Raw genomic sequence first — 25293 nt, forward strand, 5'->3', positions numbered from 1 at the left:
TTGTAGCTGCTGACTTTTACATTTTTTAATTTTTAATTTTTTTAAGTGGAACTCCGCTTTAATGCTATACTTCAGATGGATATAAAAGACCCAAATGAATGCAGCTATGTATTAAAAAAAATATACTATTAAATAAGAACATGAATTGGACTCGGTATCAGCCTCTTCTTGTAAGGCAGAGCACAGACTGGTAAAGGAAACAGCAGTATAAGGAGCCAGTCAGTAACTGTAACATTATCTTTCACAATATAAAAAAAAAATTGGGTTAACTTTACTGGTGTCTTATTTTTTAATTCAAAAAAGTGTATTTTTCCCAAAAAGTGCGCTTGTAAGACTGCTGTGCAAATACGGTGTGAGAGAAAGTATTGCAACAACCGCCATTTTATTCTCTAGGGCAGTGATGGGCAGGGCCGGATTAACATAGGGGCTGATGGAGCTGCAGCTCCAGGCCCCTGCCTTAAAATAGGCCCACCCAGCCAGCAGCATAAGCCCGATTTTTTTTTTTTTTTCCTGTCCATAAACTTCTATGGGACAGGAGAAGTGTGTGTAAATGTAGGGGTGTCTGGCTGCATCTGTGTTTGCTCACTGTGGTTATTACAATGTCACAGTGCACAGTTCCCCCCCTACACAAATGGGAGAGGCTGAGTCGGCTCTGCCTTTCCCCTCCCCCTCTGTGAAGTCTGTGCAGTGAAGGAGCCGTGTGGGTGGGAAACACCGGCAGATAGAAGGTGAACAGGATATCTGTGAGTGATGAGCCTCCAGGGACCGTCCACATGTGAGCTCAGTGACTGGTTTCTTATATCCCTTTCCCTCGTTTTTAACTTTTTTCACCAGCAGTAGCTGTTATAACTGCAGCCAAAGTGTTTAGAATTGTGTCATCAGCCTGTGGCAGTGCTTGGTGGCCCCTTGTGCTTTTAGGTGGGTTCACACTGATTTGCTGTGTTTTGGCCCATTGCTGGTGTATCCACAGTTTTCCTGCGTTTTACCCACAGTCCTATAGATTTCTATTAGGTTGTTTGTATTTTCTGAAAGCGCACCAAAATTCCTGCATGCTGCATCTTTGGCGCACTGTCAGAAAATGCAGCAAAAACCTGCAACCTGATATAAATCAATAGGACTGCAGCTAAAACTGCAGATACATGAGCAGTGCAGCCAACTGCAGCACACCAGTGTGAGCCCAAAAGCTTGCACACACAACCCTGTACAACTTGGTCTAAACTAAACTCCTGGCATACATACATACAGCCATACCATCCCAGCTCAGGAGGGGTGGGGGCTCCAGGGATTTGATTGACTATGCAGTCCCTGTCTCTTCTATCCATCTGGGCAGAGTCTTGGAGGCAGTGGCAGGCTGCTGGTGGTAAGTGGCACACTGTATCTGGTGACAGGCTGTGGGTGGCGAGTGGCACACTGTATCTGGTTGCATGCTGGTGGCAAGTGGCACACTGTATCTGGTGGCAGGCTGCTGATGGCAAGTAGCACACTATCTTGTGGAAGGCTGCTGGTGGCACACTGCTGCTGGTGGCAAGTAGCACACTATCTGGTGGAAGGCTGCTGATGGCACACTGCTGGTGGCAAGTGGCACACTGTATCTGGTGGCACACTGCTGGTGGCAAGTGGCACACTGTATCTGGTGACAGGCTGCTGGTGGTAAGTGGCACACTGTATCTGGTGACATTCTGCTGGTGGCAAGTGGCACATTGTATCTGGCATGCTGCTTGTGGCAAGTGGCACACTGTATCTGATGGCAGGCTGCTTGTGGCAAATGGCACACTGTATCTGGTGGCATGTTGCTTGTGTCAAGTGGTACACTGTATCTGGCATGCTGCTTGTGGCAAGTGGCACACTGTATCTGGTTGCATGCTGGTGGCAAGTGGCACACTGTATCTGGTGGCAGGCTGCTGATGGCAAGTAGCACACTATCTTGTGGAAGGCTGCTGGTGGCACACTGCTGCTGGTGGCAAGTAGCACACTATCTGATGGAAGGCTGCTGATGGCACACTGCTGGTGGCAAGTGGCACACTGTATCTGGTGGCACACTGCTGGTGGCAAGTGGCACACTGTATCTGATGGCAGGCTGCTTGTGGCAAATGGCACACTGTATCTGGTGGCATGTTGCTTGTGTCAAGTGGTACACTGTATCTGGCATGCTGCTTGTGGCAAGTGGCACACTGTATCTGGTGGTACACTGCTGCTGGTGGCAGGCTGCTGATGGCAAGTAGCACACTGTATCTGGTGGCAGGCTGCTTGTGGCAAGTGGCACACTGTATCTGGTGGAAGGCGGCTTGTGGCAAGTGGCACACTGTATCTGGTGGAAGGCGGCTTGTGGCAAGTGGCACACTGTATCTGGTGACATGCTGCTGGTGGCAAGTGTCACACTGTATCTGGCATGCTGCTTGTGGCAAGTGGCACACTATATCTGGCATGCTGCTTGTGGCAAGTGGCACACTGTAACTGGTGGCAGGCTGCTTGTGGCAAGTGGCACACTGTAACTGGTGGCAGGCTGCTTGTGGCAAGTGGCACACTGTAACTGGTGGCATGCTGCTGTTGGCAAGTGGCACACTGTATCTGGTGGCATGCTGCTGGTAGCAAGTGGCACACTATCTGGCATGCTGCTTGTGACAAGTGGCACACCGTATCTGGTGGCAGGTTGCTGGTGGCAAGTGGCATGCTGCTGGTGGCAGGCTGCTGGTGGCAAGTGGCACACTATCTGGTGGCAGGCTGCTTGTGACAAGTGGTACACTGTATCTGGTGGCAGACTGCTGGTGGCAAGTGGCACACTTAAAGAGGGATTCCGCCCCCAAAAAAATATTAAAAGCCAGCAGCTATAAATACTACAGCTGCTGACTTTTAATAAATGGACACTCACCTGTCCCGGGTTCCAGCGATGCCGAGGCCGATCGACCGCTCGTGCCTCGGCTGCTGCCGCCGCCATTCGAGGTGAGGGAATCAGGAAGTAAAGCGAATCGGCTTCACTTCCCGGTTCCCTACTGCGCATGCGCGAGCTGCGCCGCGCAATAGGAAATCTCCGCGCTGTCACTGGGACCCGTGTGTGTCCCAGCAGACAGCACGGCAGGGCAGGAAATGGCATAGACTCCCGTGGGAGTCTATGCCCGGAAGTGGGTGAAAATACCTGTCTTTGACAGGTATCTCCACCCCCCTCCCCCCTGAAAGGTGTCAATTGTGACACCGGAGGGGGGGGGGGGGTTCCGATCAGCGGAGGTTCCACTTTAGGGTGGAATCCCGCTTTAATCTGGTGGCATGCTGCTGGTAGCAAGTGGCACACTATCTGGCATGCTGCTTGTGACAAGTGGCACACCGTATCTGGTGTCAGGTTGCTGGTGGCAAGTGGCACACTGTATCTGGTGGCAAGTGGCACACTGTATCTGGTGGCAAGTGGCACACTGTATCTGGTGGCAGGCTGCTAGTGGCACTGTATCTGGTGGCACACTGTATCTGGTGGCAAGTGGCACACTGTATCTGGTGGCAGGCTGCCAGTGGCACACTGTATCTGGTGACAGGCTGCTGGTGGCAAGTGGCACACTGTATCTGGTGGCATGCTGATGGCAAGTGGCACATTGTATCTGGTGGCAAGTGGCACACTGTATCTGGTGGCAGGCTGCGGGTGGCATCTGGCAGCAGGCAATGGTGGCAAGCGACACACTGCATCTGGTGGGAAGTGACAAGCTCAGGTTCCCACTGATAATGCATCATGGTGAGTTGAACTATTTCACTATATATTACAATGTAGTAATAGAAATAATGGAATTTGATCATCCCGACGCCATATCAAGCATAGCGTCAGGATGATTTTAAGTGCCAAGTGCCATTTGCCTGAAAAATCGCCCCCCGCCACCTATTTCCCCATCAACCCGAGACTACATCCCCCCTCTTTTTTTTTTGGGAAGGGGGGGATCTCCCTGAATGGCAGTTTGGAAATGTGGTCTCCTATGTTGCTGCTGTTGAGAGACCGCATAGCAGGTGGTATTGGGGGTGTTGTTGCTGCTCAAAGGCTGCACGGCTGATATTACTGTTGAGAGTATATTTAATTTGTTTTAGCAAAACATTTTAGCATTTTCATTTTGTTTCCGTAAAAAGGCCCACCAAAATCCTCAGCACCAGGCCCATGATGCTGTTAATCTGGCCCTGGTGATGGGGAACCTTGGCACTCCAGATGTTTTGAAACTACATTTCCCATGATGCTCATGCACTCTGCAGTGTAGAGGAGCATCATGGGAAATGTAGTTCCAAAACATCTGGGGTGCCAAGGTTCCCCATCACTGCTCTAGGGTGTTAGAAAAAAAATGTTTGTAAATGTTTGGGGGTTCTAAGTAATTTTCTAGCAAAAAAAAAATTTTTTTTAACTTGTAAACAACAAATCTCAGAAAGAGGCTCGGCCCTTAAGTGGATAATGTTTGGGGGTTCAATGTAATTTTCTAGGAAAAAAATGATGATTTTTACATGTAGGAGAGAAATGTCAGAATTGGCCTGGTAGGCAAGTGGTGAATATATAGTCCATTTATTTTGCTTTACAAAGTACTTTGAACCAGTATTATGAACAATGGTGGAAATATGCGGTATCATCTTTTTTTTTAATTTTATTATTATTATCTTTTTTTTTTATACAACATATTTCTTACTGGCTAAAATAAGTTTGTTTTGCCTGTCCACAGAGTTTACATTGATGGTCCCTTTGGAAGCCCTTCGGAAGAAGCCTTGAACTATGAGGTCAGCCTCTGTGTCGCTGGAGGCATCGGTGTCACTCCATTCGCATCAATACTTAACCATTTACTGTACGTATACCACCTCTACATATTTCATTGTAATGCAGGGTTAAAGTTATGGTTCTGCTGCCTGGACAGCTGCCGTGGGCACATTTTGTCCATGTCAAAAACAATAAATGAGGAAGTTTGTGCAGTTATAAATAAGGAGATGTGTTATTTGACTATAATATCAATGCATATTAACGACGGAGCAGAAAAAAGGTTTTATCAGGACTGTGGGAAGGGTCAGCGGTTGTTCTGCTACATTATTATTATTATTATTGTGTTGCAAGAACTTCTCAAGATAATTCATTCTGGATGTGTTGGATGCCATTGGCTCAGAGTGTTGCTCAGGAGACAGTCAGCTGCATGGTTTCCAGCATGTTTGTCTCGCAGAAGCCAGCCAAAACAGTCAGTCATACACACAGACTGACTGTCGGACGGTTTTTATTGAACTGGCCGATGTCGCCCGTCATTTGGCCCGTGTATATAAGGCTTAAGGCACCTGCCTCACTCAAAAGGGTTGGATGCTTAACTACTTCTGGACTGCCCACCGCACAGATACTGTGGCAGGGTGGCCCAGCTGTGCGAAACAACGTACCTGTAGGTTGTCCGTGCTTCCTAGTCTCGGGCATGCAGGAGCCACCGGCGGCCCGCTTCCGCTGTGATTAGACATGCTCGGGGGGGGGGGGGGAATAACAGAACGGCGGTCTGTCTATGTAAACAAGGCAGACTGTCGTCCTGTCACAGAGTAAGAGAGAGATCTGTGATTCTTACTAATCAGGAACACAGATCTCTCTCTTCATCTAGTGTCAGCATCCCCCCACACAGTTAGAAAGCACACATAGGGGACACATTTAACCCTTTGATTGCCCCATATGTCAACCCCTTCCCTGCCAGTGTCATTTATACAGTGTCAGTGCATTTTTTTTTTTTATAGCACTGATTACTGCACTGGTGTCACGGGTCCCCAAAAAGTGTTACTTAGTGTCCAATTTGTCCACTGCAAGGCCACAGTCCCGCTAAAACTCGCTGATCGCTGCCATTACTAGTAAAAAATAAAAAAAGTGCCTAAATCTAGCCAATAGTTTGTAGACGCGATAACTTTTGCGCAAACCAATCAATATACGCTAATTGAGATATTTTTTTTTTTTACCAAAAATATGAAGCAGAATACAAATTGCCCTAAACTGATGAAGAAACTAGATTTTTTACATATTTTTATTGGTTTTATAGCAGAAAGTAAAACATAATATAAATATAAATATATATATATATATATATATATATATATATATATATATATACTTTTTTTATTTAATTGTTGCTCTCTTAAAGTGGTTGTAACCCTAAAAAAAATAATCTTGTTCCTTTAAAGCATAAATAACAGCACAGTGCTTGTGCTGTGTAATTTGTCACTTTCTATCATCTAAAATACCTGGTTGATCCTGCCTGGTGCTGCCCTCCCCTCTGTAAACTGACCACAATTATCATGGCCATCGAGGCAGAGTTTTTCCGTTATTTTTATTAGTCCATCAGTGCTGTGATCAAAGATGGATTTACATTGCAGGACTTTTTTTTTTTTTATAAAGGACTAGTCCCAAACTGTCTCCTGTCATTTTTACTTTTTTGACAATTTTTGGGTGAATGAGTAGGGGTACAATATAGCCGATACCCATTTCCATAGGGGCCTGGTACGGTTGGGGGGGTGGGCGCTCTCCTCCCCCCCCCCCTTTTCCTGCGGCCTGCCAGGTTGTGTGTTCGGATAAGGGTCTAGTATGGATTTTGGGGGGGGACCCACACCATTTTTTTTTATTTGGCGCAGGGTTCCCCTTAATATCAGGCATGGTATGGATTTTGGGGGGACCCCCACGCGATTTGTATGCATATTGCCGGCATCCGGCAATACATTAGTCGAGAGCAGTTTTAAATTACATTTTTTTCCTCTACAAATGTAAATTTGCTGCTCTCATTCAAAAAAAATATGTACGGCCGCTATGTAAGCAGCCTTAGTGTGGGGTGTGGACTGGGCCATGATTGGCCAAAGGCACCCTGCCTTTGGCCAATCATGGCTCTCACAGCAGAGCGTGCTGTGATTGGCCAAAGCATGCAGGTCAGGTGCATGCTTTGGCCAATCAGGAGCCGTCAATGCACTGCAAGAGTGTCTGACGTTCATTATGTGGCGTTCCGGATTTTCCGATGAGAAGTGTGTGAGGACAGGCTGTTGGCAGTAAATATGAAATTTTCCGCGGACTAATGTTTGTTGTCGGATTTTCTGAGAGTGTGTACACAAGTCCCTCAGACAAAAGTCCAAAGTACAAACACGCATGCTCGGAAGCAAGGATGAGACAGAAGCGGTCGGTCTTGTAAACTAGCGTTCGTAATGGAGAATTAACATTTGTGATGTGGCAAATTACAAAATCTCGAAATGCAGCGCACAATTCTCTTCTTCTTTAATGGGATAAAAATTAAGCTGCTTTGCTGGTGATACTGATGGAGTTATTGCAAACACATTTTCAAAAGGCTTTTCTAGTGATATAAAGAATAATATTATTATGATTTTTTATTTTTTTATTTGGGCAAGTTACCACAACACCATTATGCCGTAGTTTTTAAAATCAAAGATTACAACTATGTTGATGTCCTTTGTCAATTTTACATTGTATTTTCTTAAATGTAACTGCCTACTCCCAAACTGTCATTTGAAGTAAAACAAATAGGCAAGTATTATTGTCCACAATTTTTTTAATGTGCATTAAAAAAAGAAAACAGATAAAATTAGACATGCTATCTGCCACTAGAACTTAACCAAAAAGTGCATTCTGTGCATCCAAAAATATAGAAAATATACCAAATCAAATCATTATTATTCAACCAAAAAAATAATGTCAAAGCAATAACTCCAAGGCCAATAATAAATAACACGTTATCTGCTCCGATTCCGCAACATGGCTGATTGACGAACGGCCGTTCAGAAAGCGTGAAACGAAACGCGCAAAATGAAAAGCACGAATCAACACTCGCCAAACTTCTACTAACAGAAAATGAGCAGAAGGAGCCCAAAGGGTGGCGCTAAAGAGCTGAAAAACAACGTAGTACGTCAGTATGTTCGTATTTGTTGGCCAACAATTCCTTGCCGTTTATATGCAAGACAAGTTTGGGGCAACGTCCTTCGGACAAAAGTTCATGGTTTTGTTGGTCAACAATCCGATCGTGTGTACGAGGTTTAACAGTTCTCCAAGCATGCCTCAGTGGGCCCCCTGATTTGCCAAGCTATCAAACATCCATAACATAGAATAATATCTCTCTTGCACACTCTGCTGGAACAAACCTAAACAACGTGGCAGAGAAAAAATACACTACATTGGAGAGACACACACCTGTTGGGATACAGTTAGACTGACTTCAAAATTCACAAAAATGCAGAAAGGGATTAAGTAAAAAGGACTACATCCCTACACATTTTATTCTGAATCCCAGGAAAGAAAGCGACTGGTTACTTATCAGCCAGGGCTTCCTGTACTTCCTGCACGCACACTCGTGTGTGTTACATGTGTGTTAGCATGCGTACATTTTTCCAGTAATTATTTTGTCAGAAAACATCACAGCATGGCTCCATAGACAGGCAGCTTTTGTGTTATGTGCCTATCAATGCCTGTTTCTCATATCCCTTCCAGAAAATTACTTGTGACATATTTCGAGTCACCTTCCCAGCAGGATCTGTGCTCAGACCCCGCTAGCTATGCACATCTTATGGAAAATAAAGACAATCCTCCCAACACAGCTATTACTAGTCCTTGTTTTGTAGTTATAGGAAACTCATGTTTCTGCCACATTTACCTTCTGCTTGGATTGCTGTGATTCCATCATGTACTGTATATTTCCATTAAAAAAAAATTTCCTATATCAGCAGCACACTTTTTCCCATGCAAGTGCTAATCCTAACACATTTCTGAGAGTTTGATATGGAAGCAGAGAGATGGAGGGAACTGACATCGCTGTGTGTCTGGGCTCGCTTCATTATCTCTTCTATCGGGTGTCATGGATCAGGGTAGTCTGCAGACAGAATTTCTGATGAACCGTCTGGGTGACTCTCTTAGCCTTCCCTCCACTTTATAAAGAAGATTCCTCGGAGATCAGCCTTTAGCGGCTTATACAGGTTATTTGGGGTCAGGCAGAATAGGTGAACGGGTTCACTGTTCTTAAAGATCTGCTATATTTACTTATTTTATTGATAAAGCAGAAGTAAAAAAAATGACTTCAGCTGCATTAATTTTTATGATCAGCATATATTATATTTAAACATTCATACTAAATAGAACAGGTAAAATAAAATACAGTCTTTGACTTGAAAGTGAACCTGTGCATTATCCAGCTCTTTCGCTGCCAGGGCCATTTTTCCGTTTTTTTCTACACGTTTAAAAAAAATTTTAGGCCTGAAGATTACTTAAAATCCCCAAAATATTAGATTCATATATAATACTGGATAAATATATACTGTATGATAATTATACGATGTATTGCAGGGGCGGACTGACCATTCGGCCACTCGGGCACTGCCCGAGGGCCCCGGGCCACTAGGAGGCCCCATCAGGGTTGCCAGCCTCAGTAAAACCAGGGACAGTATGTAAAAATCTGTGTTTTTTTTACATCTGTCTCTGAAATGTCCCTTACCGACATCCCTTTGGTCTAAAAATTCAGAGATTATAGCTGCCCCACCTCTCCAGTACCTTCTCAGCCAATTGAAACATATCTGTGTATACTGTGTGATTGTATACTGTGTGTGTGTATACTGTGTGGCCCCATAATCTCTGATTGCCTGGGGGCACCATAATCTCCTATTGTCCGGGGACCCCATGAGTTGTCAGTCCGCCCCTGATGTATTGTATATATAATGTATATGATATGTGTATAAATCTAAATCTCGGCACTGATCTGAAAAGGATGCAACAGCAGCTAAGCAAGACCAGGAAGGAATCAAAATAAGCAATAATATAAATGGTGTGCTATTCCTTGTGTTGAAGTGTATGACACAAAAAGTGGAACAAACTAAAATTAACTGGTATAACAACAATATGTTGTATGAGTTGCATAGCCTCAATCCCTCGAGACTAATGCTAAATAAATAAGTGCATAAGTGACATTATATAATGCTCAAACAATGTGTGAAGATGAGCAATCATAAAAACTGTATATAAAAGAAATATATGTAACTTATGTGATAATCAATTGCATCACACACAGTTCATATACATGAGCAAAAAATGCAATTAATGGAACACTTTCAGACAATTATCTGCATGCTAAATCTTCCCAGGCTAAAAAGTGCCAGACTATAGCAAAAAAAAGTCTTAATTGGATTCCACTTGTGTGTATTTTACAATGCTTTGAAATATAATGTTTCATAAAGTAAAGTTTTCCTCTTACCAGATGTGATGGATCCCTGTTACGGAGATCAGACTCGCTTGTGAAATATGACTGCCTGTGTGGATTTCACTCTCCTCGGTTCTCTTATGCCGCGTACACACGATCAAACAATCGGTTGGAAAAGTCCGGCAAACTCAAGTCCGCCGGACAATCCCCCCGTGTGTAGCCTCCGGCAGACTTTTTTTACCGGAAAGTACGGTGGACTTAGAAAGTAGTTTTGCACTCCAATCTTCCCGCCGGACTTGCAATTCGGCATGACAATCCGGCCGTACTTTTGAAATGAACGGACTTTTCCCGCCCGGAGAAAAGTCCGCTAATTTTGAGCGGGTCTCCAGGTAGGCGGGGCCCACGAAGGAGACGTTGCTGACTCCGCCACCTGGTATGGACTTAAAGGGGAACCCCAACGCAGAAAAAAATCGGCGTGGGGGTCCCCCCAGGTCCACATCAGACCCTTGTCCGAGCACGCTACCCGGCCGGCCAGGAAAGGGGGAGACGAGCGAGCGCCCCCCCTCCTGAGCCGTACCAGGCCGCGTGCCCTCCATATGGGGGGTGCCATGGCGGCCCCCCCACCTCAAAGCACCTTGTCCCCATGTTGATGAGGACAAGGGCCTGTTCTCGTCAACCCTGGCTGTTGATTGTCCGGGTCTGCGGGCGGGGAGCTTATCGGTATCCGGGGGCAGACCCCGACAACCAATGGCCAGGGTTGTCGGGAAGAGGCCCTTGTCCTCATCAACATGGGGACAAGGTGCTTTGAGGTGGGGGGGCGCGTGGCCCCCCTTCCCCAAGGCACCCCCCATGTTGAGGGCTTGTGGCCTGGTATGGCTCAGGAGGGGGGGGGGCTCGCTCGTCCCCCCCCTTTCCTGGCCGGCCAGGTAGCGAGCTCGGACAAGGGTCTGATGTGGACCTGGGGGGACCCCCACGCCGATTTTTTTTTTTCCGTCCATACCAGGTGGCGGGGTCAGTGACATCTCCTTCGCGGGCCCCGCCTACCTGGAGACGCGCTCAAAATGAGTGGACCTTTCTCCGCGTGTGTGGGCGAGTCCGTTCATTTCAAAGTACGGCGGATAGTACGGCAGACTTAGTATGCCTTATTAGTCCGCTGAAAAAGTGCCGTGTGTGGGCAAGTAGCCCGTTTGGAAAGTCGGACGGACAGTCCGGCGGGAAGTCCGCCAGACTAAGTCCGCCGGATAGTCGGCTACGTGTGTACGCGGCATTACAGTCAAACACCTCCAGAGATTAAACTCAGGTGATTCAAAGACAAAGGAACTGACCCACTTATATAGGTGTTCAGCTCATCCACATCACAGCAATTAGCCAGTATGAACTTCTCAGGTGCAATGATATATGAACTGTTGCATCCTTTTAAATGTAGATGGAACTATAAGATTTAGGAAATCATATATAAGGAAAGAAAAAGCCTCATAGTGTAAAACTACATAAATGTATTAAAAATGCCAGCAAGGCAGAAAATTCAAGCATGAAAAATATATTCTGGTGGCAATGTCATTTGTCCAATCAGCTGAGTAGCGCTACAAGGCTTTGTCTACTGGGAATGTATATGATACAAGCTACAAACATGTTTTTGGCAGTGGTTCTCTTCTAACCTAGTGGTAACAGTTTGCAGAAGGCCCTTTTCCTTTCCTGCCTCATGTACAAAAACTGATCCATAAAGACATGGTTTGATGAGTTTGTTGTGGAGGAACTCGAGTTGCCTGCACAAAGCCCTGAGCTAACCTTACCGAGGATCTGTAGAATGAACTGCAACACTAATTGTGAGACAGACAGTATAATGGCCATGCATTTACACAGACACACTCCAAATTCTTTTGAACTGTGAAGACTGTTATTGTCTTAGAACTGGATGTCCAACAAGCTCATATAGGTGTTAGGGTCAGGTGTCCAAAAACTTTTGGCAATATAGTGTAGCTCTACCCCGTAGGTGGTGAAGTAAGTAAATTGCATCGGATCCCTTTCCCAGTAGTTTCCTCGCAGCCAATCACAGTTTCAGACACTCTTCAGGCCCATTGACCAGTCTAAGGGTATGCTTTTTAGGATGCTTTGATAAGAACTTGGATAAGTAGTGGGTAATGGTAGGATACCTTTAGCAATGATTTGAGAACACTGAACTTTCTCTTCTAGAACCATGAGCTGCAGTATGTCCTTGTACAAATAAACAATAGGCTGAGCTTTGTAGCAGCAACTTGAGAAGATACATTTTACTCGGCAAGCAAAATCATTTCACTAAGAATTAAACAGACTGAGTTCTTCAGGACACAATGTCCTCTTTAAACATGCTGACTCTAGAACAAGAGGCATGGCAACTGCACAGAGTCTGTAGGATGACTCTCACCAATCTGTACTCACAAATATCTTTGGAAAAATTGGTTGCCTCCGTCCAACATCCTTGAGACACTTTCACCCTGTGGTACCAGACTAGATCCTCAGACTACAGTCCCTCATCAGCTTCAGCAACTCTCTGTAGCATAGGCCTTCAGTTAGACTTACTGAGGCCTTGACACTCTGAAGGCACATGGCAGCAAGCTCTAGAGCAGGGATATGCAATTAACGGACCTCCAGCTGTTGCAGAACAACAAGTCCCATGAGGCATAGCGAGACTCCGACAGCCACAAGCATGACACTCAGAGGCAGAGGCATGATGGGACTTGTAGTTTTTCAACAGCTGGAGGTCCACTAATTGCATATCCCTGCTCTAGAGGGTTAGTAGCTACCCAGGCTGTGATCACCTCCTCAGGGAAATAGATACCAGGCTGCTCTCAGTTTTAAGTATTTATACAGACTCCCAGTTACCATCTGGGCACTTTTCCACAGGGATTGGCCAGGGCTGTATAAATATCCAGCTGCTGATTAGATTCTTCTTGTCTTCTTGGCCACTAACTCCCAAAAGACTTCTGGACCAGCCAGAGGAAAGCAGGCAGCTCTGAAGCCACTGAAACATATAACAGGAGAGAATAATCAACACAGCCACACTGCAGTGAGCCAGAACTAAATTTACCTAATCCTAGCACCTGCCTAGTAGGGTGCTACGATAGTATATGTAACTGAAGAACTGAACTGAAGAAGTGGCTTAGAGAAGCTACAAAATGTCTTTCATTCCAGACCATGTCCAGCTGAATGTGACTCATTACTACTAAATGCTGTATATACCGTCACATTTATATAAATTAGTTTCTTAAAGTCAACAAAATGCTTGGAACCAGGGTGATCTTTCATCAAGTCCAGACATTTCTACTTGGGATATATAGGAACAAAAACAGGCCAAATTGACATCAAATAAATACAAGTTTCAGGTACATTAAGTACCTATGCATGAGATTAAACAATACATTTTTATACAAGGAAATATGATGGTATTTAGAGCAGAAACCCTATTTCAAAAATAATTGGTAAAGGTCAAGTAAGTTGAAAATAAAATAGGTCAATAGGTTTTTAGATCTGTATTTTAGACTAGTTCCATATAATAGGAGTAAGACTGAAAAGGAATGAGAAACAAAACGAGACAAAAAAAAAAGTGTTGGGGGGAGGGAAGTCAACTTCCCTCTGTGGCAAATCCTGATCAAAGTTGTCAGGTATTAGAGTGATTTCCTGTATAGTAACTATGGTGTACAATTTTTAAAATGTTTGTCAGACTTGTTCTTAATAAATGCTGTAAGTTGTTCCATTAGTTGAATTTCAGAAACTCTTGCATGCCAATGTGCTAAGACTGGTGGGTCTGTTTTTTTTGCAAAGAGCAGATATGCAAGCCTTTGCTGCCTTCAGGAGGTGTTTGAGAAGTGTGTTTTTATAACGTTTGAATGATAGTTGCGTGTCATGCAAAAGGTAAGGGGCTGGCATATTCGGAGGAGACCAGCTTATCAAATCTTTAATGGAAGTCTTGACACTAGACCAGAAGTAGGCCAACACTGGGCAGTCCCAGAAAATATGTAGGAGAGATCCCTACACATGTCAATTTGACCCCACTAAGCCCTTGTACACACGATCGGACATTCCGATGGACAATGTCCGATAGGACTGCGTTGTCGGATAATCTGACAGTGTGTGGGCTCCATCGGACTGTTTCCGTCAGGAGGATCCGACGGACCAAGTTTTCCAGCTGGGCTATAAAATTTTCCGACAACATGATCCGATCGGACTTTGTCCGATCATGTGTAGAGAATTCCGAGCAGACAAAGTGCCACGCATGCTCAGATCAAATTCCTAGACCAAAGCTATTGGCTACTAGCCTGAACGTAGTCCCGTCCTAACAAAATAACGTCATCACGTTAAGTACAATTGGATTTTCTGACAACTTTGTCTGACTGTGTGTATGCAACAGTTTCGGACAAAATCCGTCGGACAAAATCCGATGGATTTGGTTGTCGGAATGTCCGACCGTGTGTACAAGGGTTTAGGATTGTACATGTAGCGCCCTCTAATTTTAGGTAGGTGCTTAGTTATGTTTTTCTGACAGTATAGGATATAGAGACAGGTACATTTAGCCAGGGTCCTGCTCTTTACTAGGCCTGGTTGTTTATTCAGGGTTGGGAGTGTCAGAGTAGAAGGTTGTTTGGCCGCCTACACTTGGGCTCAGGGATACCTCCTCTGCTTGACAGTGGATTTTGCTGGAAGGAGAATATGGGCTGAGACCTGAGCGGCAGGAAACCCATGTGAGATAATTGACTAATGGTTAATTTATATGGTCAAGGGAGGTCTCTCATAAAAATGGGGGTCACATGCTCTGGGGAGGAGAAGTTTGAGGCTTAAGACACGGGGGTTCAGAGATCCTGGAGCCGGATAGCCGGAGGCAAATCCAGGGAGGCTGAAGTCTGGCCCCTAGAGGAGAAGTCAGCATGCAGCGCTGTATGAATACTGGACGTCCCATGTGGGGATGTGCCGGACCGCGTGGGAGGAGGAGGAGGAAGTAGGAGCTAAGCGGAAGAAGACGACTGGGGAATTGACTTTCTGTGAGTAGAAAATGGACTGTTGATTGGGAGAGAGCAACGGGAGTGTAAACCCAGTAGAGCTATTCAGGAACTTCATACTGTGTATCCAAGGACCACAGTATCAAGCACTTTTCAGGATTGAGGGAAGTTTGACAACACAAGTCATGGAAATAGGCAGTGTGGCCTGTGACTTTGAGGTCAATACCCACAGCATTATTCAGAGTGATGTTTATCTGTCCATATAGGGAGTGCTACCTAAGAGAGAATTGGAACCAGGAAAGGATCGCTATAATGGACACGGCTACGGATTAATACCCTTTTGACCTGAAAATGGGGTTGGGTGAGGCATCTCATATACCCTATTGAACAGCCTACCGATTTATACCCCAAATAAAGAATTCTAAAATCCGCAATCATGACTGTTTGGTGTTTATGTAATTGCATGGGGGATCGGAAGCAAAACAATTTTTACAAAAGGTAAATGAACAAAATCAACAGCCCCCATGGGGGTACCGCTACATACAATTGAATGAATGTTCTTGAATTAAATTCTATTTTTGTATGGCCAGCTCACGGCCTGTGGCATTAAAGCAAACCTAGACTCTGGAAGCCTTTTCTTTCAAACCGAGTGAGACAAGTCAGTTTTGGATAATACAGCACAAACACTATATTTGCTAAATGCCTTTATTACAATGAAAAGTCTCTGATTTTGAAAATTTGCCTTCAAAGGGTATAGCAAAACACGCACAGGGCATTACTTCAAATCACTGGACCCCATCGTAAAATTTTGTAAATACCCCTTTCTGCTCATATCACCCTCCCTAACACGTTTGTCTACCACGTCTGAGGTGGCTCGCCTTCCACTCAGCATTTAAGGAAATTGTTGGTACGCATGGGTTTGTTTTAAAGGGTCGATCCACATACTGTATGATTGGTATTTCAGTGTTTGGTAGATGCTAGAGGATGCAGACCTGACAGTTTCACCTATCTAGAGATTGGTGAAATATCTGTGCTGGGTTCTTGGTTCTGCATACCTACTGTGGCCATTATAAGAAGCTCCTACCATCTCTGCTGAATTTTTAAAATATATTTTTATGTGTTATATTTTATGAAATGTCTACAGGATGAGCTGGAACACAATGAGGAGGGCAGGAATACCCACATCTTCCACAGGGAACAAGACCACAAGGACATTATGGCCAGGAGACCTTGCTGATAGATCATTCAAGACAATTTCAAATAAGAAGTTAGGGACTGACTCTGCCCAGTAGGCCCTCACAATCATATTTAAATCACTAGTAAAAAGGCTTGAGTTAAATCAACTCAATTTAAATCATATTTTTTAAAGAGCAACTGTCATCTCTGCTCCACAGCGGCTCCTCCTCTGACCCGCTGTTGACTCACCGACAGTCCCATTCACTTTAATGGGACGGCTGGTGATGTGGCAGTGACACAACAAGGTGAGGGACGTGGCGGCAGCAGGTGAGTGGATGCCCGCTAACAGGCGCTGCCATGATGGATCTGAAATGACAGGTGCTCTTTAAATATAAGGACTTATTCTTGCTGGTAGTTAGAATCTTTAATACTTGCAAACAAAATGAAGGTTTCCTATTTAGAATAATAAGCTGTCAGGTTAGTAAAACAGCGATATCAGAACCGATTCAATCGTACAGTTTGTAGTGTACATAGATTTGCAAAACAATGGGATAAAGGCATATTCCTGAACTTTGTTTTATCTCATGATTACTGTGCCATTGTATGAATGCATCAGTATAATGTTATCTCAGCTTGCAGAGCTTGGATTCATTGAATGAGTTGAATGAAAAATGTAAATATTGGAATATACAGCCTCATGCTACATAACTAAGCTCCATTTCATGCTGAATAAACTAAATTATTAATGTATCTTAAATAGAAAACTATCTTTAGATCTTTTAAGTTTTTACTGAAAAAGCATTTTATTAAAATAAATATGATAAATATCAAAAAAATTGATTTAAATAAAAAAAATCAGTTTTTTTTTTTTTTTTTAGATTTTTTTCAAAAAAAATCATTGATTTATATCCACTCTGCTTATAACTAAAATATCCTAACAGTACAAGACACAGGCTGAGTATTCATAGACCCTGGGTTATAGCCTCAGTACCTTCAGGTGAATGGACACAATTTTTGAGGACATGCCACCTAAGCGTTTTCCCTATAACCCTACCACACGCTATGAGTCCTCAATTTTGTGCTAGTGTCCTAAGGTAATGGAGCTCCTCTTCCACACTGACAAATCACACTTAGCCTACCTAGTTTATTATTTTATCTTTGGACTCTTCAATCAACTGTTCACTGTTTTCTAATACCACAAATGAAGCAGTGCATCCGGATTGGTGCAATCTTGGGGAAACATTGGGAGCTGTACTAAGATGTCGTGCATTGGGCATAGCTCCCAACTGTCCCTGATTTTGAGGGACTGTCCCTGATTTGGTCCCTCTATCCTCCTCATTTGTCCCTTATTTTCATCTGATCTATATAGTTGTATATAAAGGCCCGTACACACGATACGAAAATCGGATGAAAAAATGTGTACGACGAGCTGTCTGACGATTTTTGGAACGTTTGTACGGTGCTTTCGACAGACGATTTCCCCTTTTCGTCAGACAGAAGCTGAATGTGCAGACTATAAAATTTTTGTCGGATGTGAACTCAACGTCCCGATTTTCTTTTCATTAGTACGGTTTTCGTATAAAAAAAAATTATAAGAGCAAGACTACACATGCTCAGAAACAAAAAAATACATAAAACTATCCAACACATTACGTCACTTCTGACGTTATATTCTGTTGTACGAAAATTTTCATATTGTGAGTAACCTCTTCACTTTCAACATGTAGCATGCCACAAAAAAACGGACGTTCGGTCATCCGAAAATCTAAGCGTGTGTATGAGGCTTAAAATGTTCGTTTTATCTTCAAAAAGTGTTTCCCAGTGCTAAACCTTTCATTTGCATTTGTACATTTTCAAAAGCCAGTATAAAGTAATAGTAGTGGTAAAAAAAAAAAAAGGACTCATGGGTTCAACTAATAATTTTTTTGGTATAATACATCTTTAACCACTTCAGCCCCGGAAGATTTGGCTGCTCAAGGACCAGGCCTTTTTTGCGACACGGCACTGCGTCGCTTTAACTGACAATTGTGCGGTCATGCGACGCTGTAACCAAACAAAATTGATGTCCTTTTCTTCCCACAAATAGTTTTATTTTGGTGGTATTTGATCATGTCTGCGGTTTTTAATTTTTGCACTATAAACAAAAAAAGAGCGTCAATTTTGAAAAAAAAAAAAAACAATATTTTGTACTTTTTGCTATAATAAATATCCCCATTTTTTTTTTTTAAAAAAGCACATTTTTTTCCTCAGTTTAGGCCAATATGTATTCTTCTACATATTTTTGGTAATAAAAAATCCCAATAAGCGTATATTGATTGGTTTGCGCAAAAGTTATCACGTCTACAAAATAGGGGATAGATTTATGGCATTTTTATTATTATTATTTTTACTAGTAATGGCGGCAATCTGCGATTTTTATTGGGACTGTGACATTATGGCGGACAGATCAGACACTTTTGACACATTTTTGTGACCATTGACAATTATAGAGCGATCAGTGCTTTAAAAATGCACTGATTACTGTGTAAATATCCCTGGCAAGGAAGGGGTTAACACTAGGGGGCAATCAGGGGATTAACTGTTTTCCCTAATTGTATTCTTCTAACTGTAGGGGGAGGGGACTGAGTAGAGAAGATGACAGATTGCTGTTCTTAGCTAGTAGGAACTCACGATCTGCCTATTCGCTCCTCACAGAACAGGGATTTGTGTGTTTACACACACATGTCCCTGTTCTGGCTCTCGTGCCTGCGATCGCGTGTGGCCGGTGGTCATCGCGACTGCCGGTCACGAGCATCGGCAGCCCCACAGTAAAGGTGGAGTGCGCACCTGCTATCCCGCTTAAAGGAGCCGACGTACAGCTACGTCAGCTCATGGGATCATGCCGACCTGCCGCAGTATAATGACGGCGGCTAGCCAACAAGTACTTAACCACTTCAGCATCGGAAGATTTACCCCCCCCCCCTTCTGACCAAGCCATTTTTTGCGATACGGCACTGGATTACTTTGACTGACAATCCCGCGGTCATGCGACACTGTGCCAAAATAAAATGTTTGTCCTTTTTTTCCCACAAATAGAGCTTTCTTTTGGTGTTATTTGATCAACTCTGTGTTTTAATTTGTTTGCACTATAAAGAAAAAACCCTGACAATTTAGAGATAAAAAACCTTTCGGCTATAAAACATATCCAGTAAAAAATCTAATTTCTTCATCGATTTAGGCCAATATCTATTTTGCTGCATGCTTTTGGTAAAAATTAAATCCCAATAAGCCTATATTGATTAGTTTGCACAAAATTTATAGCGTCTTCAATCTATGGGATATATTTATGGAATTATTATTGTTTTTTTACTAGCAATGGCAGTGATCAGCGACTTATAGCGGGACTGCGATATTGCGGCAGACAAATTGGGCACTAACTTACACTTTTTTGGGGACCAGTGACCCTAATACAGTGATCAGTGCTAAACATATGCACTGTCACTGTACTAATAACACTGGCTGGGAAGGGATTATTATGGGCATTTAAAGGATTACTATGAGCCTAGCTGGTGTTTTACTGTAGCTGGGGGGGTGCTTTTACTAGGGGAAGGCATGGATCTATTTCCCTGCTTTGCAGGAACACAGGATCCATGCCTTCCTTACTGACAGAATGGCCACCTGCCTTGTTTACATAGGCAGACTGCCATTCTGCCTGTGTACTGAACGATCAGTGGGTGCCGGTGGACATCGATCAGCTCCCACTGTGTAGAATCACAGAGCTACTGGCACACACTATAACACTATATATATATATATATATATATATATATATATATATATATATATATATATATATATGATCCTGCCCATCACAGGCGCCCAGTAGCAGTAAAACTGCTATAGGGCAGTCGGAAATTAGTTAAAGGGGCATGGCAGAGGGTGTGTCCTACATACCTTTGCTAATAGGTGTCCCTTATTCTCATAAGGAAGAAGGTATTATTAGGGATGGCCTGTAATGTCGCTTTGGGCACTGGATCCTGCATGGGCACTCACCTTGGCATTTGGCAACGTGTGTAGTCAGACTTGTGCCCCGTACACACAATCAGATTTTCTGACAACAAATGTTGGATGTGAGCTTGTTGGCCGAAAGTCTGACCGTGTGTATGCTCCATCGAACATTTGTTGTCGGACTTTCCGCCAACAAATGCTGGCTAGCAGGTTCTCAAATTTTCCGCCAACAAAACTTTTCCAATCATGCGTACACAAGTCCGACACACAAAAGTTTGCCCATGCTCAGAATCAAGCAGAAGGAGCCACACTGGCTATTGAACTTCCTTTTCCTTGGCTCGTTGTACGTCTTGTACGTCACCAAGTTCCCACGTACGTAATTTTTGGCCAACATTTGTGAGACCGTGTGTATGCAAGACAACTTGGAGCCAACACCCTTCGAACAAAAATCCACGGTTTTGTTGTCGGAAAGTCCGATCGTGTGTACGGGGCATTAGAGTGCTTTACAGGTCCATGGCCTTGGTCCTTCCCTATGGAACCCAGACCCTGAAGACCCCTCTTCGGGGGTATGCTCACTGGGACAAACAAAGCCTGGACCATACATAGGGACTGGCATCATAGAAAGGTAAGTCAGGGTTACCCTGTATCTCTAACAGTAGGGTTCCTCCAGAGGTTGCTCCAACTAGGGTTCCTCCAGAGGTTGCTAGGGGTTCCATGAGCAATGAGAAATTTCTGCCTCTCAGATAAGTTCCCACTGCCACCAGTGATCTTTTTAGCTTTCTGTAAGGAGGTAAGTCTTCCCAATGACCACAAGTGTAAGGACCATTCTTCCCACTGACCATCACACTAATGTACAATGAGTTGTAGATATAGTAATTTTTAGCAGGGGTTCCCTGAGACCAGTACATTATTTCAAGAGTTCGTCTGTGTTGACAGGGTTGAGAAAGGCTGCTCTAACCATTACTGTTAAAACACGAGTCTGTGACTGTAATGTATTCACCTTACCCTATTACAGTGCAAAATCTATAAAGTATAACATTTATGCTGCTGGTTAATCATGTGAATATGAGTTACTTTAATAATACTTTAATCAATGTATTTCAATAGGCACAGCTGGAGGGAATACAAGTTGCAAAGACTTTATTTTATCTGGATATGCAGAGACGTCCAGGCTTTCCTCTGGTTTGCCGATTTACTGTGTGCGCTACACAAAAAGGTAAAGAAAGCAATTTAATGCTTGTCAGTAGAGCTGCTTTCTTTTATTCTCTTCTTATGTGAACGCTGGGTTTAATGGATCCAATTACTTTACCTTGCCTTTCCATAGCAGCCACTATATATTTTTCTGGGGCTCTTTCCGTTCTTTGCTCTGTTACACACTCTCATTGTGTTTGCCCCACTGTATACAGCGATCTTTGAAATTCTATTCTTGTTTACACTTCCCAACAATGTTCGGTTGTTATTATCACAAGACTATTGTATGCTTCTGTGACAGGCCAATCCAGTTCAATCAAACAAAGGTGTTCAATAGTTTCTGTATTGTACATAAAAGAGCTACCGTGTGTGTTGCAGGAGTTGGATAAGTCACTCCAAAGGAGAACTTCATTTAGAGCATGAATAGACCGTGAATGTACTTTATATAGCATAATGTGCATTCATTTTATATTGTAACCAGAGTTCTGTTACTGATTTCCATGTATTGTGTTGGAATTTAAAGCTGAACTCCAGGCAAACAGCTGAATGCACAGATGAAATAGTAGACAATTCCACGTAGGACCTTAAGTAGATCACCAGGAAAGTGATATCCACCACCAAGAAACATATATGCGCTTACTGGAAAGCGTGGCCTCAGAAACCTGAGCCAAACATAAATACATCTCCACAAGAGTAATCCATTTAGTGGCTCCCGAGGTTTCACACTGCCAGGGCTGTAGCTGAGATTCCATTTGTTCGGTAATATCATACGGTCCAAACATCCAAAAAAAGAAAATGTCTCCATATAGGGTAAAACCGTACGTTAGTAAAATGTATTTAAGAAGCACAGAACACTTACATTTCATCAGTAGGTTTAGTGCTCAAACAATAAAATCCATCGATCTATCAGACATGTGGTTCGCAACGGCCTGACTGGGACGCTACCGGACGCGTTTTGTCTATTAAGACATCATCTCTGAGTTTTCTCTGATGCAGTTAATTAACATTTACAGGTCCCCCCACCCCAGCCTGTGACTGGACAACAGGCTGGTGAATTCATCCATCTGTCAATCTGCTGTCCCCTCCTTTCAGCCTGTTCCTCACTGCAGTGCACGTGATTGGCATATTGTGCTGATTCTCCCAGTTTAACCTCTGCTGCACAGTGACTGTAAAAGACTGATATCAAGTCAAATTAAGATACTTGCACTGATTGCATTTAACACTAATATATTTAAAGTGGTTGTAAACCGTTGGATATTTTTTTTTTGTACCTGCAAGGTAAAGGCATAATGTGCTAGAATGCATTGCATACTAGCACATTAGGTTAAACTTTCCTTAAAACTAAGCTCTTCCAGTGACAAGATGTCAGCGCTGCAGGTGCTCTCAGCTTCACCCGTCTTGCTTCTGGGTTTGCGAACTCTGGCTCTGTGACTGGCTGGAGCCTCAATGACGTCACTGCATGTGAAATCCCCTGTTCACGGCACAGCACTCTAAAGAAACGTCACGGGTGGCCGTTCCTTCAGAGTGCATGAGCCAGTGGTTTCACTTGCTGCATGTAAACTAAATATCTCCTAAACAATGCACATTTAGGAGATATTTACACTACCTATAGGTAAATCTTTTTATAGGCTTTCCTATAGTGTAAAAGCAAAAGATGGACATTTACTTCCACTTTAAAGCAAAACAACAGGTTTTCCCCCTTCCCATTACCTATTGAATAGTCTTTACCATAACCACTGATGGTGGGGATGGTTGAGAACTGCAGTGGTCCCAGTTTTCTTTGTTATTATTATTATTATACAGGATTTATATAGCGCCAACAGTTTGCGCAGCGCTTTTCAATATGAGGGCAGACAGTACAGTTACAATACAAATCAATACAGGAGGGATCAGAGGTCCCTGCTCGTTAGAGCTAACATTCTAGAATGGAAAGTCAAGTTGAAACAAAAGGTAATAACTGTGGGGGATGAGCTGATGGAGAAAATGAAAATACAGTTGTTAGGTGTGGGTAGGGTAGGCTTCTCTGAAGAGAAGGGTTTTCAGAGATCGTCTAAAAGCTAATAAAGTAGGAGATAGGCGGACAGATTGGGGTAGGACATTCCATAGGATTGGAGAGGCTTTGGAAAAGTCCTGGAGGCGAGCATGGGAGATGGTGATGAGAGAGCTAGAGAGCAGGAGGTCTTGAGAGGAACGAAGAGAACGAGTGGGTTGGTATTTAGAGACTAAGCTAGTGATGTAGCTGGGGGCAGAGTTGTGGATGGCTTTGTATGTAGTTGTTAGTATTTTGAATTTAATTCTTTGGCTGAGCGGAAGCCAGTGGAGGGATTGACAGAGAGGAGTAGCAGACACAGAGCGATTGGTAAGGTGGATGAGTCTGGCAGCAGCATTCATGATGGATTGAAGAGGTGACAGACTATGTTAGAGGTAAGCCAATGAGAAGGGAGTTGCAGTAGTCTAGTTGAGAGATGACCAGCGAGTGAATTAAGAGCTTTGTTGTGTCATTGGTTAGAAAGGGGCATATTTTGGAGATGTTGCGGAGGTTGAGGCGGCAAGATTTGGACAGTGATTGGATGTGTTGCTTGAAGGAGAGTTCAGAGTAAAGGACTATACCTATAACCTTGGTGTGTGGGGATGAGCTTATGGCTGTGCCATCAATTTTGACAGTGAGGTCAGGGGAAGGGGCATATGGGGGAGGAAAAATTATAAGTTCGGTTTTGAATAGATTGAGTTTGAAGAAGTGGTGTGACATCCAGACTGATATTGTTGCAACTGTAACCAGGTTGTGGCCATCAGGATCATCCCTCCAGGGGGATGACTGAAACAGAAAGTCTATGATGCTGAGAATGTTCATAGGGCTGTAGACAAGAGAGTGTTTAAGTCAGGCAAAGGTCTTGTCAGGCGAGAGGCAAGAGAGTAGTCAGATTCAGACAAGGGCTGAGGCAGGTGGCAGGCAAGAGAGTAGTCACTTCCTGAAGGCGATATTCACAGCGAAACAAACGTCGAAGTGGAGGATTTGTCACTTCTGGGTCCTGATTTGTCACCCCACACCAGGCGTTTGTCACCCCACCCCCATAGGAGCGGGAAGAAGAATGCATGCTACTGCGATAGGAACTAGCCAGATCTGCACACACTGTTTTACCTAGTGTCAGGCAGGCACTTTTACATGTGAGTGCAATCTACTATCTTGTCATTGCATTTAAATTTTATTAAATATACTACACTATGAGACTTTCTTTCTCCTCTCCCGTGGAGTCAATTTTGATGCCCAGGCTTCATCCGGAGGGTCCATTGGAGTAGAGCGGTGTTGGCAGTAGGAATCAATTTGGTATTCCAAATGCGCATTTTGACCTATCCTAAAAAGTGATCAAACACCATTGAGCACCTGTGATGGAAGAATTAAAAGCTTCATTTAAAATAATTTTTTGGTGTTGGGAACACTATCACTAATGGACTTTTTATCTTGCTATATGTTCAACAATATATGTGTTTCTTGCGGTGATATATGTTCAGAATTTTGGTTCATTTTATATACCGTATATTCACTTGTATGTGCTTAGCTCCACCTTTTATATATTTTTTTCAAGAGAGTAGTCAGGTCAAGGTAGGAGTCAAGACAGGTGGCAGACAAGAAGTCAGGTCCAGACAGGGGTTGAGGCAGGCAGCAGGTGAAAGTTCTCAGCTAAGGCAGAGGGAGTCCAGGCAGGCAAGAGATGACTGGTTGGGAACAAAAAGGGCAATGTTATAAGGAAAACCTATAGGTACTTGCCAGGTGGCAATGCAAGGACCCAGAAAAAATATTAAATCTCCCACTATTAAGCACAAATATTTGA

At 43.6% G+C, this 25293-nt stretch overlaps 1 protein-coding gene across 3 annotated transcripts in view; it reads left to right on the forward strand.

Moving 5' to 3' along the window:
* Positions 1–25293, forward strand: part of NOX4 (NADPH oxidase 4) — a 429580-nt gene that overhangs the window by 365453 nt on the left and 38834 nt on the right. For all 3 annotated transcript variants that reach the window (XM_077485005.1, XM_077485007.1, XM_077485008.1), the window contains 2 exons: positions 4674–4793; positions 21380–21488. In XM_077485005.1, the coding sequence (XP_077341131.1) occupies positions 4674–4793; positions 21380–21488 (229 nt within the window). The remainder of the gene's footprint in view (positions 1–4673; positions 4794–21379; positions 21489–25293) is intronic.

The sequence above is a fragment of the Lithobates pipiens genome, unplaced genomic scaffold (genome assembly GCF_037356315.1).
Source record: "Lithobates pipiens isolate NorthernLeopardFrog02 unplaced genomic scaffold, aLitPip1_a1.2 Scaffold_17, whole genome shotgun sequence".
In the NCBI taxonomy this organism is placed as follows: Eukaryota; Metazoa; Chordata; class Amphibia; order Anura; family Ranidae; genus Lithobates; species Lithobates pipiens.